The 15,348-nt window shown below is 32.9% G+C and overlaps 1 protein-coding gene across 2 annotated transcripts in view; it reads right to left on the bottom strand.

Moving 5' to 3' along the window:
* su(r) (dihydropyrimidine dehydrogenase su(r)) overlaps window positions 1-15,348 on the bottom strand; it is a 55,923-nt gene that overhangs the window by 17,922 nt on the left and 22,653 nt on the right. For both annotated transcript variants that reach the window (XM_076515009.1, XM_076515008.1), the window contains exons 12-19: window positions 14,762-14,946; window positions 13,387-13,602; window positions 10,461-10,625; window positions 10,059-10,127; window positions 9,149-9,232; window positions 5,859-5,979; window positions 3,048-3,310; window positions 1,125-1,304 (exon numbers count right to left, since the gene is read on the bottom strand). In XM_076515009.1, the coding sequence (XP_076371124.1) occupies window positions 1,125-1,304; window positions 3,048-3,310; window positions 5,859-5,979; window positions 9,149-9,232; window positions 10,059-10,127; window positions 10,461-10,625; window positions 13,387-13,602; window positions 14,762-14,946 (1,283 nt within the window). The remainder of the gene's footprint in view (window positions 1-1,124; window positions 1,305-3,047; window positions 3,311-5,858; window positions 5,980-9,148; window positions 9,233-10,058; window positions 10,128-10,460; window positions 10,626-13,386; window positions 13,603-14,761; window positions 14,947-15,348) is intronic.

The following is a 15,348-nucleotide window of genomic DNA, read 5'->3' as shown; positions in this document are numbered from 1 at the left end:
ATCCTGAGAAAACTAGAAAATTTTACATATCTGAATAAAAAAGTAAAAACTAGACAGTCTAGAAATTTTAGAAATAAATAGATGTTTAAACCAAATCCAGAATAAATGTTCAAAACGACCAAACCAACTTAAGATCCTCAACAACTTGACTCTAGGTGAGTGTCAAGATCACTTCCGATTCTTTGTTTAGACATATATATATATACATATAAACCCTGCATTAAAACATTTTAGTCTGTTCCTGATAATGCCTTCACTGTCGAACTCATGGTCGTAATAAATTGTGAAATGTACAACTGTCGCGTTTTTCTCAATTCTGGGAAACATAAGTTTTGTTTATTGGCAGATATACAATGTATAATATCTGCGGTTATAACTTCTCACCAGGTTATCAAGGTATCATCAGGTCAACAACTACATGGAGTGAATTTGTGGTCTAGATAATAGAAAGAACTAGCGAAAGGATACATTAATATTTGATTGGTTTTGTTTAACAAGACTGCAGAACATAAAAAGACTTGAGCGGTAATTATACTAACATATAGGAAATTTTGGGGGTTTTACTGATATTTTTGTGATCTTCACCCCTTAAAAACTAAGTTAAGTCATAACCCAAATGAAAATTAATTTTCGTCCAAATCCATTCAGTAGTTTTGAGAACTCTAGGCCTGGCATGGCCAGGTGGTTAAGGCCCTTGACTCGTAATCTGAGTGTCACAAAAAACATGCTTGCTCTTTCAGTCATGGCGGCGTTATAGTGTGATGGTCAATAGTAGGTAAAAAAGATAGATGGTAAAAAAGTAGCCATAAGGTAGCAGTGGGTAGTGTTGACTCTATTCTTACACTGCTAAATTAGCGACAGCTAGCACAGATAGCCCTTGTGTGGCTGGCTTTGGGCGAAATTCATAATAAACAAACGAATCGAGAAATCTTGTTGGCTACACACACAGAGATGAAAACATAAAGTTGATGCAAAGAGTCAAACAATAAATGAAATTTTGCACTAAATTAACTGGAAAACAGCCATATTAATTTACCAAACTATAAAATATTTCAAACAAAAATTGTGGAAGATTATGGTGAAACGTTGTAACTACAATTTTATTGAGCTATGCAATTTTTAACCTTGAACCTAATGCCTGGCAGAGTGGATACAGGTTTTCCCTTCTGATGGCGTGGTGTTGGTGGTGATTGGAAGTTCCAGTCTTTTGTTGCTTCTAGACTTTTTAAGTACAGAATTGCCTTCAGACCTGTCACGTAGTCGTTAATGACAGTGAAGTCTTGATTCTGAACAGCACTACAAACCTCAAGAAGAAAAACAAAGAAAGAGAGATTAGTTGGGGTGAGTGTGAGATGAGCTCGGCCAATAAATCGAATCAAATTAAAAAGTGCAGAAATTCTTGAGTAACTCCTATCTCATGCCCCAACTCCACCCCGCAAAAAACAACAACAAATAATTAGTTAAACGTGAAATATTTATCTTTCTTACCAAATTAGGATATTTATCTAAATATTTCACACATTTCATTGAAAAAATATTAAATACTTTTTAAAAGTCTTACACAATTATAAACATAAGCTGACAATGTGACACAAATTCTCAATGACTATAAATATCAGATGTCACTTAACTTACTGTTCAACTACACAGGCCTGAGAATTTACACTTCGTTAAAGTTTATGTAAAATGAAGTCCCTGGAAAACGTTTAGCACGAAGACTGGATCCAAAAATCTATAAGAAATCATTTGGAAAGCCCAAATGTCTCTTCGAAGCATTAATTTTACCTTTTGTGAAAAGCTGTAATCATTAGACATTTCAGGTTAAAAACGTTTTCTATCGTCATTGTTATTGACATTAAATTCAGAATCAGATGAAACTTTAATACAAACTCTTAATATAAGTCTCCGGTGGAGTGAATACAAGAACATCAGGTTTCATAGCAGATTGAATGTTTTGATAACAATTTCCTTTTTATTTCGAGTGTTCCAGTCTTGAAGATTACATTAGCAAAAATATCAGTCATCTCCGTGATTCTTAGGCTCGTGGCAGACAATTAGAATTTTCAAAGGCAAGTATTTTTATTGTAATACTTCAGCCCCAATATATAGAAACTGAACCATCTATAATAATACTCTATACCTACAATACGGTAATCGAATAACTTACTGGTAAGGCATTAGCTTCAATATATAGGAATTAAATTGTCTACTTCTTATACTGTAAGCTTACTACACTGGAACAAAACAACTTGTTTATAATGCTGTAGCTACACTATGCATGAATTGAACCACATATTTGCAGTTTTGTATACCCAGTATACAGGAATTGAACCATCCATCTACTGGTAAGATTGTCGCCTCACCAAACAGAAACTGCACGACTCACTTGTAATATTGTAGTCACACTACACAGGAACAGGAATGCTCACTTGTATCACTGTATAACCATTATACTTGAACTAAACCATTTGCTTTTAATACTGTAGCCCCACAGTACAGAAACTCATTTGCATTATTATGTACGTATTACAGAAGCATTTAGCCAATTTTATGCAATAGCCTCCTAATGAGGAATTTAACAGCTTGTTATACTTTAGTCCCACTATAAAAGAACCATTCATTACAATATAGCCCCGCCATGCAAAAACCTGAGATTGTGTACGTACAATACAGAATAACTTAATCACTCACTTCTTATACCTTATATACACTTTTTATACTATAGTATCACGATACAGAAACTGAACGGTCCAGCTGTAATATTGTAAACTCAAGAAACAGGAACTGAACCAACATACTCTAATACTGTAACTCCACTATACACAAATTGAACAACTCACTTGTATTTTTTTAGCGCCAGTATATACAATCTAGATCACCATTTGTAATCCTATAGCTTCAGTATACACAAGTTGAATCACCACTTGCCTTACTGCAACCATTTATAAAGGAACTTAATCACTCACTTGTAACACTGTATATCCACTAAACAAGAACTGAACACTCATGATACTGTATCCTCATTATATAAAATCTGAATCACCTACTTGCAATACTGTAGCCCCACTATACAAGAACTGAAGGCCTGTCTCTGCAGAATCTATCCCTCCTGTCGCTAAGATTGGAAACCCTGGTAAAGCCTTGGCGATAGCTGACACAGCACGAAGTGCGATGGGGCGGATAGCGTTTCCAGAAACTCCACCATAGGTAGTCTCCTTCCTTATTCCCACTGCTGGCCAGGCGCTACTGTCACCTCTTATTCCCATAAGCCCTGACACAGTATTTGTGACCGTTACTCCATCTGCTCTTCCTGAAATTATGCTTAATTTTTCAATACGAAGTAATTAGCAGATCCCTATTCAATATGTTCTGGCGTTGTACTTAGTCAATCTTCAAGAGACATTGAAGCGAAATAAAAGAGATGCGTTACACAATGATTTAAATGTTAAACTTTAAACACCACTGAAATTCAAGGATAATAAAACTAAGATTATTTGTTACGTTTCACTCAGCATCGTGAGGCAAACGGATCACAATAAAACGTGACCAACAAAAAATATGTATATATATAATTCCGTGGTTAAATTTGACTTAATAGAATTTAAAAAATAAATGCGTGTGTTAAAAAGTGAAAGTTTCAAAGTTGAACCTTCATATTATATCTGTAAGTCCTGTTTAACAGTTAGTTTGGTAAAATATAATTGACATAGGAATTACCAGTAGCAGTGAGCTAATTACAATTTAAACAGGTAGTCGGGTAATTTTGCCTTTTTTTATGTTGTTCTTTCAGGTTTTTGTGTTAGGCTACATAAAGATTTCTGTACATAGATGTTCCTAGTTTTGAACTTACAGGTACAGGAAAAAGTGAATGTTCAACAACAAACATTGTCAACTCTTGAGTTACTCATGTCTGAGCAAATACTTTGATATGACCATCACCATTTAAGCACATCCACAACGCCGAAGTTCGGAGCGTGTTTTGTACTAATAGTGTGGTCAGACTAAATATGGGACCATAATTGTGCCCTTTACTACTTGTAGTTTACCAAAGATTGTTAATGGTAATGAACAATGTTTAATTTCTACACTTCTGGATAACTAAAAGCCATCACCTCGTCTGTCCTGTGCCCAAAGGATGCCAACTAAGTGGGGAGTCGCAAGGTAAAAGGAGACCAAAGGATGCCGTCTGGGTGTTACTTATCCGTTATGTAATATGAAAACTATGCAACACCCGGGGGTGAAATATGTAATTTATAAAAGGCAAATTATGCCAACACCTATGGAAAACATAATTATTACGTACTAACCATTGGAGGGAGAAGACGTTCATGATGCCACTGAAGTAAATGGGTGGACTGTATAAATAATGACAGTGTTTGTATAAGGAAATGGACTTACTAGGAGTATTGAATATTTCACAAATATAATATTATATAATATTAGTTATTAAGGTTCTAGAGGTGGATAGTGTTACTAAAATTCTATAGATGGGTTGTGTTACTACTGTTTTATAAACAGATGGTTATACGACGGATGGTGTTTCTATACACACACAATGACAGTAACTTTCATAAAATTGCATACACATTTTAAATTTTATCAAGTTTTATTTATTGTTTTCATTTATATATTGACTGCATAACATGTGTTTTACAAAATCAGATGGTTGAATACACAGACAGACAATATTACTATGCTTTTCATAGGGCTGCATACAGATTTTCTCAGCTTATGTTTATAATTTATATATATAAATATTTAACTGTGTGACATGTGTTTTACAAAGCCATGTGGTGTTACTAAGTAAAGTGTATTACTTAGGTTGTAGAATTATAAATATATAGCAATTTATTTTACTAAGACTACTGATAATAGAATGGATAGTGCTTGGTAAACAGTTAGTTAAATATAAATATTTATGTAGACCCCTTCAACTTCAGTGTAACAATTTGACAACAAAACATAAAATTATTGTATATTATTTAGAAAAGTAAAAGACGTCCTCCTCAGAATGGTAATTCTAGAAAGCGTGTTTTACAGATTAAATATAAAATTGGACACTATACTACAGTATCTATAAAAGTGTCTTTAGTGCAAAGTATTTCTTTACTATCCACATGCGGATGGTAAAGAAATGTTCCACTCTAAAGAAAATTTGTGGATACATAAGATGCGTCCTGAATTAAATATACTAATATGCTGATTGTGTAATAAATCATGAAATCATAAATCATTGGCTATACTAGCTGTCTCATTGAATATTTATTAAAAGGAAACATTGGATGTGATAAAAAGTCTTCAGCAGAGTGTTCATGTGTTAGTAACACTATATGCCTATAGAAACACCATCTATCTTTGTAAAACACACACACGTTATAAAACCTCAGTAACAAAATCAACCTATAGATACCTACTAGCACTGCCTGCATATAGAATCTCAGTAAAATTGTTCACCTATAGAATTTTACTAACACAATATATCAAGTAGTACCATCTACCTCTGTAAAAAATATAAGTCCAGCAAGACCATTTTCTTTTACAAACACTACCCTTAGTAACAAAGCAATCCACATTTGGAATCTCTGTATCACCATCCGCTTATAAAATCTTATTAATAGCATTTGCTTATAGTAATCGGCCTAGCTATGGCGTTTAACATTTTGTAGAGCTATAATATCATACCTAGCCATAATTTGCTTATTATATAATAGTTATGCAACCCTCAGATTACATAATAGTTGTGTAATTATTAAGCGGTAACCTTTGACTTCCTCTTATCTGGCACCCATCCCTCCCTGAGGCAACATCCTGTGGTCACAGAACAGGAAGGGTAGCTGAAACACGAAATTGTTTAATACCTTTATAAGCAGCTGTTGCAATGGAAACAATGTCAGTGACGTTAGGTGTCAATTTAGCGAAAAACGGAAGTTTTACAGCTTCTCGCACCCACAAACAAATATTGTGAACCAACTCGGGATTCTAGAAGGAAATAATAAATACAACGTTTATATAATATTTAGTATTAAAACCTACACTGTATTTAAAGTTTCAATTCAAATATCTGTTTTATTCATTTTTTCTTACATGCAGTATTGCCAGATAAACAATAATTATCATATTTGTATGATAATTTGACCTCTATACGACGTCTGATTAATAATTCAAAAAATGATCACAGTTTTCTGTAGTTCTATCATGCCATTATATTTGAAACATCTTAGCACTTTCTTATAGCTATGCGTCAGCCAAATAATACTTCTTGTAGTACAAATTTTCTCAGTTCTACAACAGCACCAAATTACTTCATTATAATATAAGCTCAGAGACACCATCACCAACAACAATTCAGTGTTGAATTACTTGGTTATTTGGTATATTTTCTCTGTTATGTTATATATATTTCAGTTCTAATTGCCTTTACACAATGTCAAAAAAGGTGCACGTGTAGACTAGTACACTTAACAAGTCGTGAAAGTAAGTACATATGAATAATTTATTATAAAATTAAGTAAATTACTACATTTGTGTTACACGAGAGAGTTGAACAGCAAAAACGAAAGAATAACCACAATAATAAACGTAGTGTTTCCTGCAGAACATAGAGTTAAACACAACATAACCTAACGTAGAATTGTAATGATACAGTACACAATACAAGTCAAATTGATGTAATAGTTCGTATTTAATAAAAAAGATTTCAACTGTCGTTTGCTTAAATAGTTGCAGTGTCCTATATTATTTTTTAAAACTTCATATTTTAGACCTGGCAATACTGCATCCACAGTGGAATTGATTTTCAAGATAAACACATTTACTAGACAATCACATTCAAAATTCCCATATAGACGAATATGCCAATGCCACCAGTCCACAAAAATTATTTTACCAGATATCAAACCTTTTATAAATTCATTACATATGTTTATTTTGAAGTAAGCACAAAGCTACACCGTGGGTATCGAAACCCGCTTTTTAGCATTGTGAGTCCGCAAACATACCGCTGAGCCACTGGGAAGCTATTACATATAATATACAAGTCAAGTGTTTCCTGATGATGAGAAACCCTCTTGAAGTAAAAATGTATCTCATAACGGCTGGTATAGGTATTAACACTTTTACTAATAAAGCAGAGAACAATGTTTTGACCATCCTGAAGATGATAGGAAGGTCGAAACGTCGTGCTCTGCTTTTTTAGTAAAAATGTTAATACCCATACCAGCCGTTCTAGGATACAAGTGAAATATTTGTTAATAAAAATTTTTAACTTTTTCTATATTTTCAAGATATTCGGTCTTTATTTTTTAATACTATACAAAAATTGTATTTAAAATTATCTTTATATTTTTATCTAAAATAGAATAGTTAGATACTATAACTAACTCACTTAATATCATTATTAAATTATGTCTTTTTAAGCTATTCAAAATTCAAAAGTATTCTTAATATAATATTTATTATGTAGAAATTCTTTCAAAAATAAGGTCAACTTTACATAAGCATACCGCTAGAAGAGACGTTGACTGGTTTAATTTGAATTTCACGCAAAGCTACACGAGGGCTGTCTGCGCTAGCCGTCCCTAATTTAGCAGTGTAAAACAAGAGGGAAAGCAGCTAGTTATCATCCCCCACCGCCAACTCTTGTGCTACTCTTTTACCTACGAATAGTGGTAAAATTGACCGTCACATTATAACGCCCCCACGGCTCAAAGGGCAAGCATGTTTGGTGCGACGAGGATTCAAACCTGTGGCCCTCGGATTACGGGTTGAGTGCCTTAACCCCCTGGCCATGCCGGGCCGAAGAGACGTTGATCTTGTGTTTAATTTACTTTGTAATCATTAAAACAGCTTTTCAAACAAAGTATTAAGACAATTTTTAGATTTACTAGTGAAATATTTGATAAGATAAAATATGTAATAATGGAGTTTAGTTAAGTACGATTTTTGGCATCATTGTTTTATGTCATTGTGACAAACAGTAGTAAAAATAATGATATAAATATTTTCATTTTTTTGCTATACGAAATATACAGATGATCCCTTTTTAATTTCCGGAAAATTTCTCTTTTGTTTTTCTTAGTTAAGCACAAACCTACACGATTTCTGTGTTGTTTTCACTATGGGTATGGAAAGCCATATACAAGTCTAGAAACTTTCGGCTGAACTACTAGGGACATATTTTTACAAAGCGTACTTTAAATAGTATTTTCATAAATTAGATAAACAAAACTCAAGAAGACATAACAATAAGACCTCAAATAGCCCCTTTTAACTGTCCTTATGAGAATGAGTTCCAATTTGAAACTTTTCATAACAAAACGTTTACTGGTTTATATTTTCGTTAGAATAGTTTTGTTTCTGGTATATATATATGTAAAGTGAGTTTAATTAAAATCTTAGTTCATAGAGTTGTTACAATTGGTAATTATAAAACATGCAAGATGGCTTTTAAGAAATAATGAATGAATTTCTTGTAAATTTAACTAGAATTACAAAAGACTGTTTCACTGAAGATTTCCAAATAAAGATACACCTATCACAGTTTAAAAAACAGTGGTTATTATTATATCTTACTCGAGAAGCATGTATTTCAATGTAAAAAGAAAAGAAAAAAAAGCACTTATGAGTGTGTTTGTGTGTGTTTTTCTTTTAGCAAAGCCACAAAGGCTATCTGCTCAGCCCACCGAGGGGAATCGAACCCCTGATTTTAGCGTTGTAAGCACTTATGAAGATGTGAATAAGGTACTGTACTAAAATTAAGCTGATGTATGTATTAAGATCAATATTTTTAAGGTTAAAAACAAGGCAGATGGCCATGTTCAACATTCAATATTCGGATGTAAGTCGAGGTACACAGAATTTACTATGTGATCCTCAGGATAAAGAATTAAAGAACCTAGGAATTTTAGATCAAACTCTATCTCTTGTATTATAATAAACTTCCTTTGAAATAGTGTAATTAACCATTGGGAAAAAAGTATTTTATGGTCATAGATACAAATATTGATGTGAACGAGTTAAAGGTAAAATAAAGTATAATAATTAACAGAAACAGACAGGAACTGATCAAGACTAGCAGTACCACTAATTCACTCTTTCGGTATGAGCTGTAATAACCAAAAATATGTTATAATAGAGAACACAACATCACCTGTCCACAAGCTAAGCCCATCCCTTTCTCTCCCATTCCGTGGGGACAGGACAGATTCAGCTCCAGAGCATCTGCTCCAGCTTCCTATAATAAGATTTTAAAAAATCCAGAAAATATTAATTTAAAAAACAATCAATTACTAAATTTATGAAACTAAGAAAACTTCAGTTACTACTAATACAAAATATTGTAATAGTTTTCCATTGTAAGTGAAACATCCTTGAAATAATACTTATATACAAAGTAGGATAAATTTTCCAATATGCCAAGCTATATGGTGGTAAACTTTCAGTCGCGACATAGCGGCTCAGCGAATGGGTCTGAATTTTTCAAGTAACCCGGTCTAAAATAATTTTAATTTGAAAATAGGCTGGTAAAATTCCTGATGAGTGATAAAATCGAATCGGGTATATGTGCGCCCTGTGCTTGGTGTTGCTGGCGCACAAATTAAAGTATAGGTAAATATTTTTTCTAAAAAGAGGTTGAGACTACAAAACTCAAAGGTAGAGACGTCAATTTACCCTTACATTCTTAAGTCATCCGTCGTAAAAATATGTCTTGTTCTCTTGAAGCAACCCATTAATACACAATATCTACCAACATCGAATAACGTAAAACACCCAATAACCATGTATAATACAATACACCCAGATGGTTGATTAGCGATTCTCTTTCTTCGATTAAAGTAACTTTTCCAGTTATTATTTAGATAGCATTGTTGCGAAATTAGTTTCCCTTGGTATTACGTGATTCACTAATTAATTTCAACTCCACACTCCAGTATGGTGTAAGTTTTTGCTGACGGGATGGAAGTAAATTCTTACTCGGTGTTATAACGTAACTGCAGAATGACTTTCTCTGCAAAGTTTTTACAATTTTTATAAACTATACATTTCAAAGTTATCCTTACCTCTGCCATTTTTGCTAGTTCTGTCCAGTCCTCCTTGTTGAAGGTACACATAATACTAGCAATCACGATCTACAAATCAAGAAATAAGGTGTGAAACAGAGAATAAATCAATGGTAAAACATCTCCCAACATCCTTTAAAATCGATTTTTAGTTATGAAAACATTTTTTTAAAACCCATTTTTAAAACAGCCTGAAACACTGATATAAATCAGAAACAATTTCAAATGTCATTAACCAAACAAAATTACTAAGTCAAATTAATCATTTTAGCTAGAACATTATATATGTTTAAGCTGTTGTACTAATAGTTTTGAACATTTGCAACATACAGAAAATATTTTACTTGCACTTTAATTCATTTACTTAACACACTATATAAAAGAAAAATACAAAACACTTACGCAATCCGGAAAATCAGCTTTCAGTTCTTTAATGCTCTGACACCAATACATCGCAGTCTTTTCACTGATAAGTTCTATGTTAAGAAAGGACCCTTGACCCGGTCCGTAGTTATTCCCTGAGGTTGTGCCTCGAACAATACGCGGTGACACATTTGTTATCATATCCTAATTATAATATACAATAACATCAACAAATTATGTTCCAGAGTTTTCCTTTCAACGTTCTATTTTACTTTTGCTATTTTAAAAATTAGTTATATCTATACTTTCTAATTCTTGTAGAGAAGTTATGCTAGAAAGAATTTCTTTTTACAACATCTTAGATCTTTTTATCCATTGATCAATCATCAAACGTTGTATCTATTAAATACCAATTATAATGAAATACTACATTTAACGAATCCTAAATTCATTATACACATCAATATCAGTGTTTAATTAGCATAGTTATATTATTTTCAGATCATTAAAAATAAAAGTTTCGAATCCGGCGGTAGGCAGAGCACTTCTAGCCAACTGTACAATTTTGTGCTCAACAGTAAAAAAAAAACAGGTTAATGCCTAAAGAAATGGTAATTTACTTCCACAGTCAGAAACCGTTAGATGTCTCGTGAAAAGTAACACTTCAACACCTGAAAATATTGATGAAATACATATTTGACGTGTCTTCCTCTTGGTACTATTTTATTCATTCTCTGTTTCGTTAAGTTGAACATAGAAACTAGTAGTCATGATACTGCAATTGTCTTATACCAACACACATCAGAAACTAACAGTCGTGATGCTCTATAGACGTGCAGCAAGGTTCAATCACAATATTAACCACAGACGAAAACTAACATATACATACAATCACAGTGTTAACCACAACCATAGACATGTATTTACATACAATTACAAGATTAACCGCAAACAGTAAGATGTGTTTACAAACAACCACCGACGAATAAACAATACAATTTTATTGAAATGTTTGTGTCTGGGTTTGGCAAATTTCTCGTTGTTATAGTTTTCTTTTTACAAAATTATTCATATATAGCTAAATAAACAGTATTTTCGTTATATTCCGCAGCCATAAAAACGTAGCATACGTAACACATGATTAGTCTGTAACAGATTCTAGTTAGTTTCGGGCACTCATTAAAGTACAATGCAATATAAGGGATTCGTTTACATATGTTTTGTTTAAATGTAAGTTTTAAAAGCTTCGAAATATCTATTTTTATAATAATTTTTATTTAATACTAGAAAATCACTTTTATAAACCAGAAAAAAAAATAAAAAACTGCGCATTTAACCATTTGTGTATTTTTTTTTTTTTTAATTTCGCGCAAAGCTACATAAAGGTTATCTGTGCTAGCTTTCTCTAATTTAACAGTGTAAGACCAGAGGGAAGACAGCTAGTCAACACCACCCACCGCCAACTCTTGGGCTACTCTTTTACCCACGAATAGAAGTATTGACCGTCACATTATAACGCCCCCACGGCTGAAAGGGCAAGCATGTTTGGTGTGATTGGGATTCGAATCCGCGACCTACAGATTACGAGTAGTGCCATAACCACCTGGCAATATTTGGATGAAAATATCTATTCACGCCGTATTTAATAGCTGTACAACATACAAAAGTAATGAGTTATAGTGCATATATGATATTGTATTTTATGTCCTCCAATAACTCAGCGATAACATCAGAGACTCATAATATGGCACATTTCGCTGAAAGAAACAGACTAACAATGTTGCTAAAACCTTGGTTTTTATACCTGCGGTGGGCACAGCATGCATAGCCCATTGATGAATCTTGTACTTAACGACAAACAAAATATATATTACACCTGTATGTTCTTAAGTGTGTGATCATACAAGGCAAGTGTGAGGCGATAAATTATAATTTTCTATAATTTGATTAAATGAAGCCTAGAAATGGTTCACTATACATGCTCTCTATACGGGAGAGTTGATAACACATTAAGTATTAGAAATTACATAATTATCGCTGACCTAAATATAGCAAAACAACTACAAAAGTTTGGGAAAAACGGATTTTACTTGTTTGTGTAAATATTCGGAAATTGAGATTTATATTGATTCGATAAGCTTTTGTGTATTGTGTTCTAGACATGCAAAGGAGCTTCTTTAAATGCTTCATACAACTGAATGACATGAAGAAAAATTACTGTAACAAAAAAGTGATTATTTGTACCTTATTAAATAACACTGTTAAGTTGATTTTGTATGACATGTTTAAAGGTACGCACAAAGTTACATAGCAGTTATGTATATGTTTGAAGGCTTATGAAACTAGAAATTGGTTCTAAATACTTGTGATAGCACAGCACAAATAGCTCATTATATAGTTTGTGTTTGTTTGAAGCTAATCATAAAGCTCCACAATGGGTTATCAGTGCTTTGCCTACCACGGGTATCAAAACCCAGTTTCTATTGTTGTAAGTCCAGACATATCACTGTGCCACAGGGGTGGAAGGGACTTTTAAGTTCTTTCTTTGTTTAACTTCGTTCAAAACAACTTATGTGCTATATGCTCTAGCATTCCCTAATTTAGAGGCGAAAAATTAAAGGAAAGGCAGTTAATCCACACTATCCATCACCAATTCTTGGGCTAATCTTTACCAACGAATAGTGGGATTGGCCATCACTTTATAGCATCTCCACGACCGAAGGAACGAGCAAGTTACGTGAAGAAATTTAAACCACAACCTATAGATCATGATTCAAGCGCTTCAACCACCAGACCATACCAAATACATTTAGAAAGTGAGTATTTTCTGTATCATCGAATAAAACCTTAAAGAAAGTGAGTATTTGTTATTGTGCTTAACAATATTTTCTATAAAATCAGCATTTTCTATATTATTAAACAACACATTTAGAAAGTGATTATTTCAAATAATACTAAATAATACCTTATCCAAAGCAAAGGTTTTAGTTAGGGCAAATGCCCATCCTTCTTCAAATGCCCTACGAATCATGGGGCTGCTGGTCGTTGGTGGAGCGCTGGCAAGACCAAAAGGATTTTTGAATTTAAGACCACACATCTCGACACTGATATCCACCATGTCAACAGGAGTGTAAAACTGGGGTAACGCTCGTTCTTTGGGCACTGGCAGTCCATAGAGACTCTGAAAGAAAGTAAGAAGGGGTGGGGAAAAAAGTTATCTCACGTGCAACCATACTTGTTTAGCTTACAAAATATTGTATCTTGACATACACATATATATATGTATGTATATACAGTCAAAAGATGAGGCTTAATTTATTCGAAAATTTACATTTTATTATTTAAAGACCTTTAAGAAAATACACTTTTTTCCATATTTTTCTCCAATAACGTCGTTTTCATCTATACATTATTTTATGTGATACATATCATCTGTGACTGTTCCGCGTTAACTTTGTTGTGCAAATATTTTTCCTTATTTTTTACCTTTGCTACTTTAAACCATTCAAGTAGTTTAAGTATACTACTACTATAATGTATGTGAAAACATAGTGCTTGCAAACAAAAAACCAGAATAGGGCCATTTTTGGTCTCATTTTGATCCTGGACAAAAAGTGCCTGCAAGAAGGAATCCAGGATAAGCATGTCAAACCTTATTTCGATTTGGTTTTATTTCACTCTTTAACTGCAAGTATTTGCAAGCAAAAACTCTGTAAACGAACATTAACTCCAGTTTCATTTCGTTACACTCCAGGACAACTATTGCTTATAGGCAGGAAGCTAGGAGAGGATCATCAAGTTCTTTCTCGGTCCTTCTGACACAGGTAAGTCCACCACGATTGGATAATATTAATAATCACATGGAGTACACGGAAAAGTTATGTATAACTTCGAAATTTGTAGATAAAGAATTAGCATGTACAGTTAAATCTATTTCCAAGTTCAGATTGTAATGTAACATGGAACATAATTAAACACTACGAATCATTACTAAACGTAATACAATGTTTAAGCTCCAATTCTCCTTTAGTACTAAAACAAATATATTTTGCTGCATGTTTTGATAACATTTCCTCTAGACATCATTATGCTATTGGTCTTTTCATTGGCCTGAATAAATGTGGCCGAAACAGGTAACTATATACATATATATATATATATATATATCAACACTAAAGAAATTTGGTTTAAGTACTGTGTTTTCTTCTATTAATTAAATGCCATAAAATATATAGTGTCTTAAAATTTATAGTACAGTATTTATAGATGTTAAATGGTGTTTTAATTTTCTTATTTACCTTAAATATTGTCATTTTATTCTTGAATACCACAAAAATTACCTGGAGAAACTCATGAATGTACCAAGCCGCAGTCTTTCCATCATTCACTGATTCCACAGTAGTTTCTGCAATGCCAGCTATGTCTCCTCCAAAAAACACCCATTTCTCACTACTCTGCATTGTCTTCTTATCAGTCTCGGGTAACCCAAAATCAGTAAACTTCACAGGCTCCAAGGCTTGAACGACTAAATAAATTAACGATAACATTGAGCTTCAGAGGCTCCAAGGACTGAAAAAATGAACAAGTTGGCCATTTTAGTGAACAACACTGCTACCAAGCTTAGATTGTTAAATAATTATATAACTGATCATACTGCTTGACTTCAAAATCTCCAAAGCAGAGATTACTAAGGAAATGTTTAAAGTTTGACGGCGGAAACTCACATTTGTAATATGTATCAATCAATGCTAATAATTTAGGATTTTATTCGTTTACTTTATTGAACCAACCAAATAAAAAGTGTAAGAAGAAAAACAACTGTAAAAAATGTATAAAACCAAAAATATTAAGTAACGCTTTTGGTTTTTCCTTGATAATTAGGAAAAACGTACTGTAATTCTGGACAGTATACTCATTACCATTGACA

Source organism: Tachypleus tridentatus, chromosome 7 (genome assembly GCF_004210375.1).
Source record: "Tachypleus tridentatus isolate NWPU-2018 chromosome 7, ASM421037v1, whole genome shotgun sequence".
Classification (NCBI taxonomy): domain Eukaryota; kingdom Metazoa; phylum Arthropoda; class Merostomata; order Xiphosura; family Limulidae; genus Tachypleus; species Tachypleus tridentatus.
This window is presented reverse-complemented; position numbering and strand designations above follow the sequence as displayed.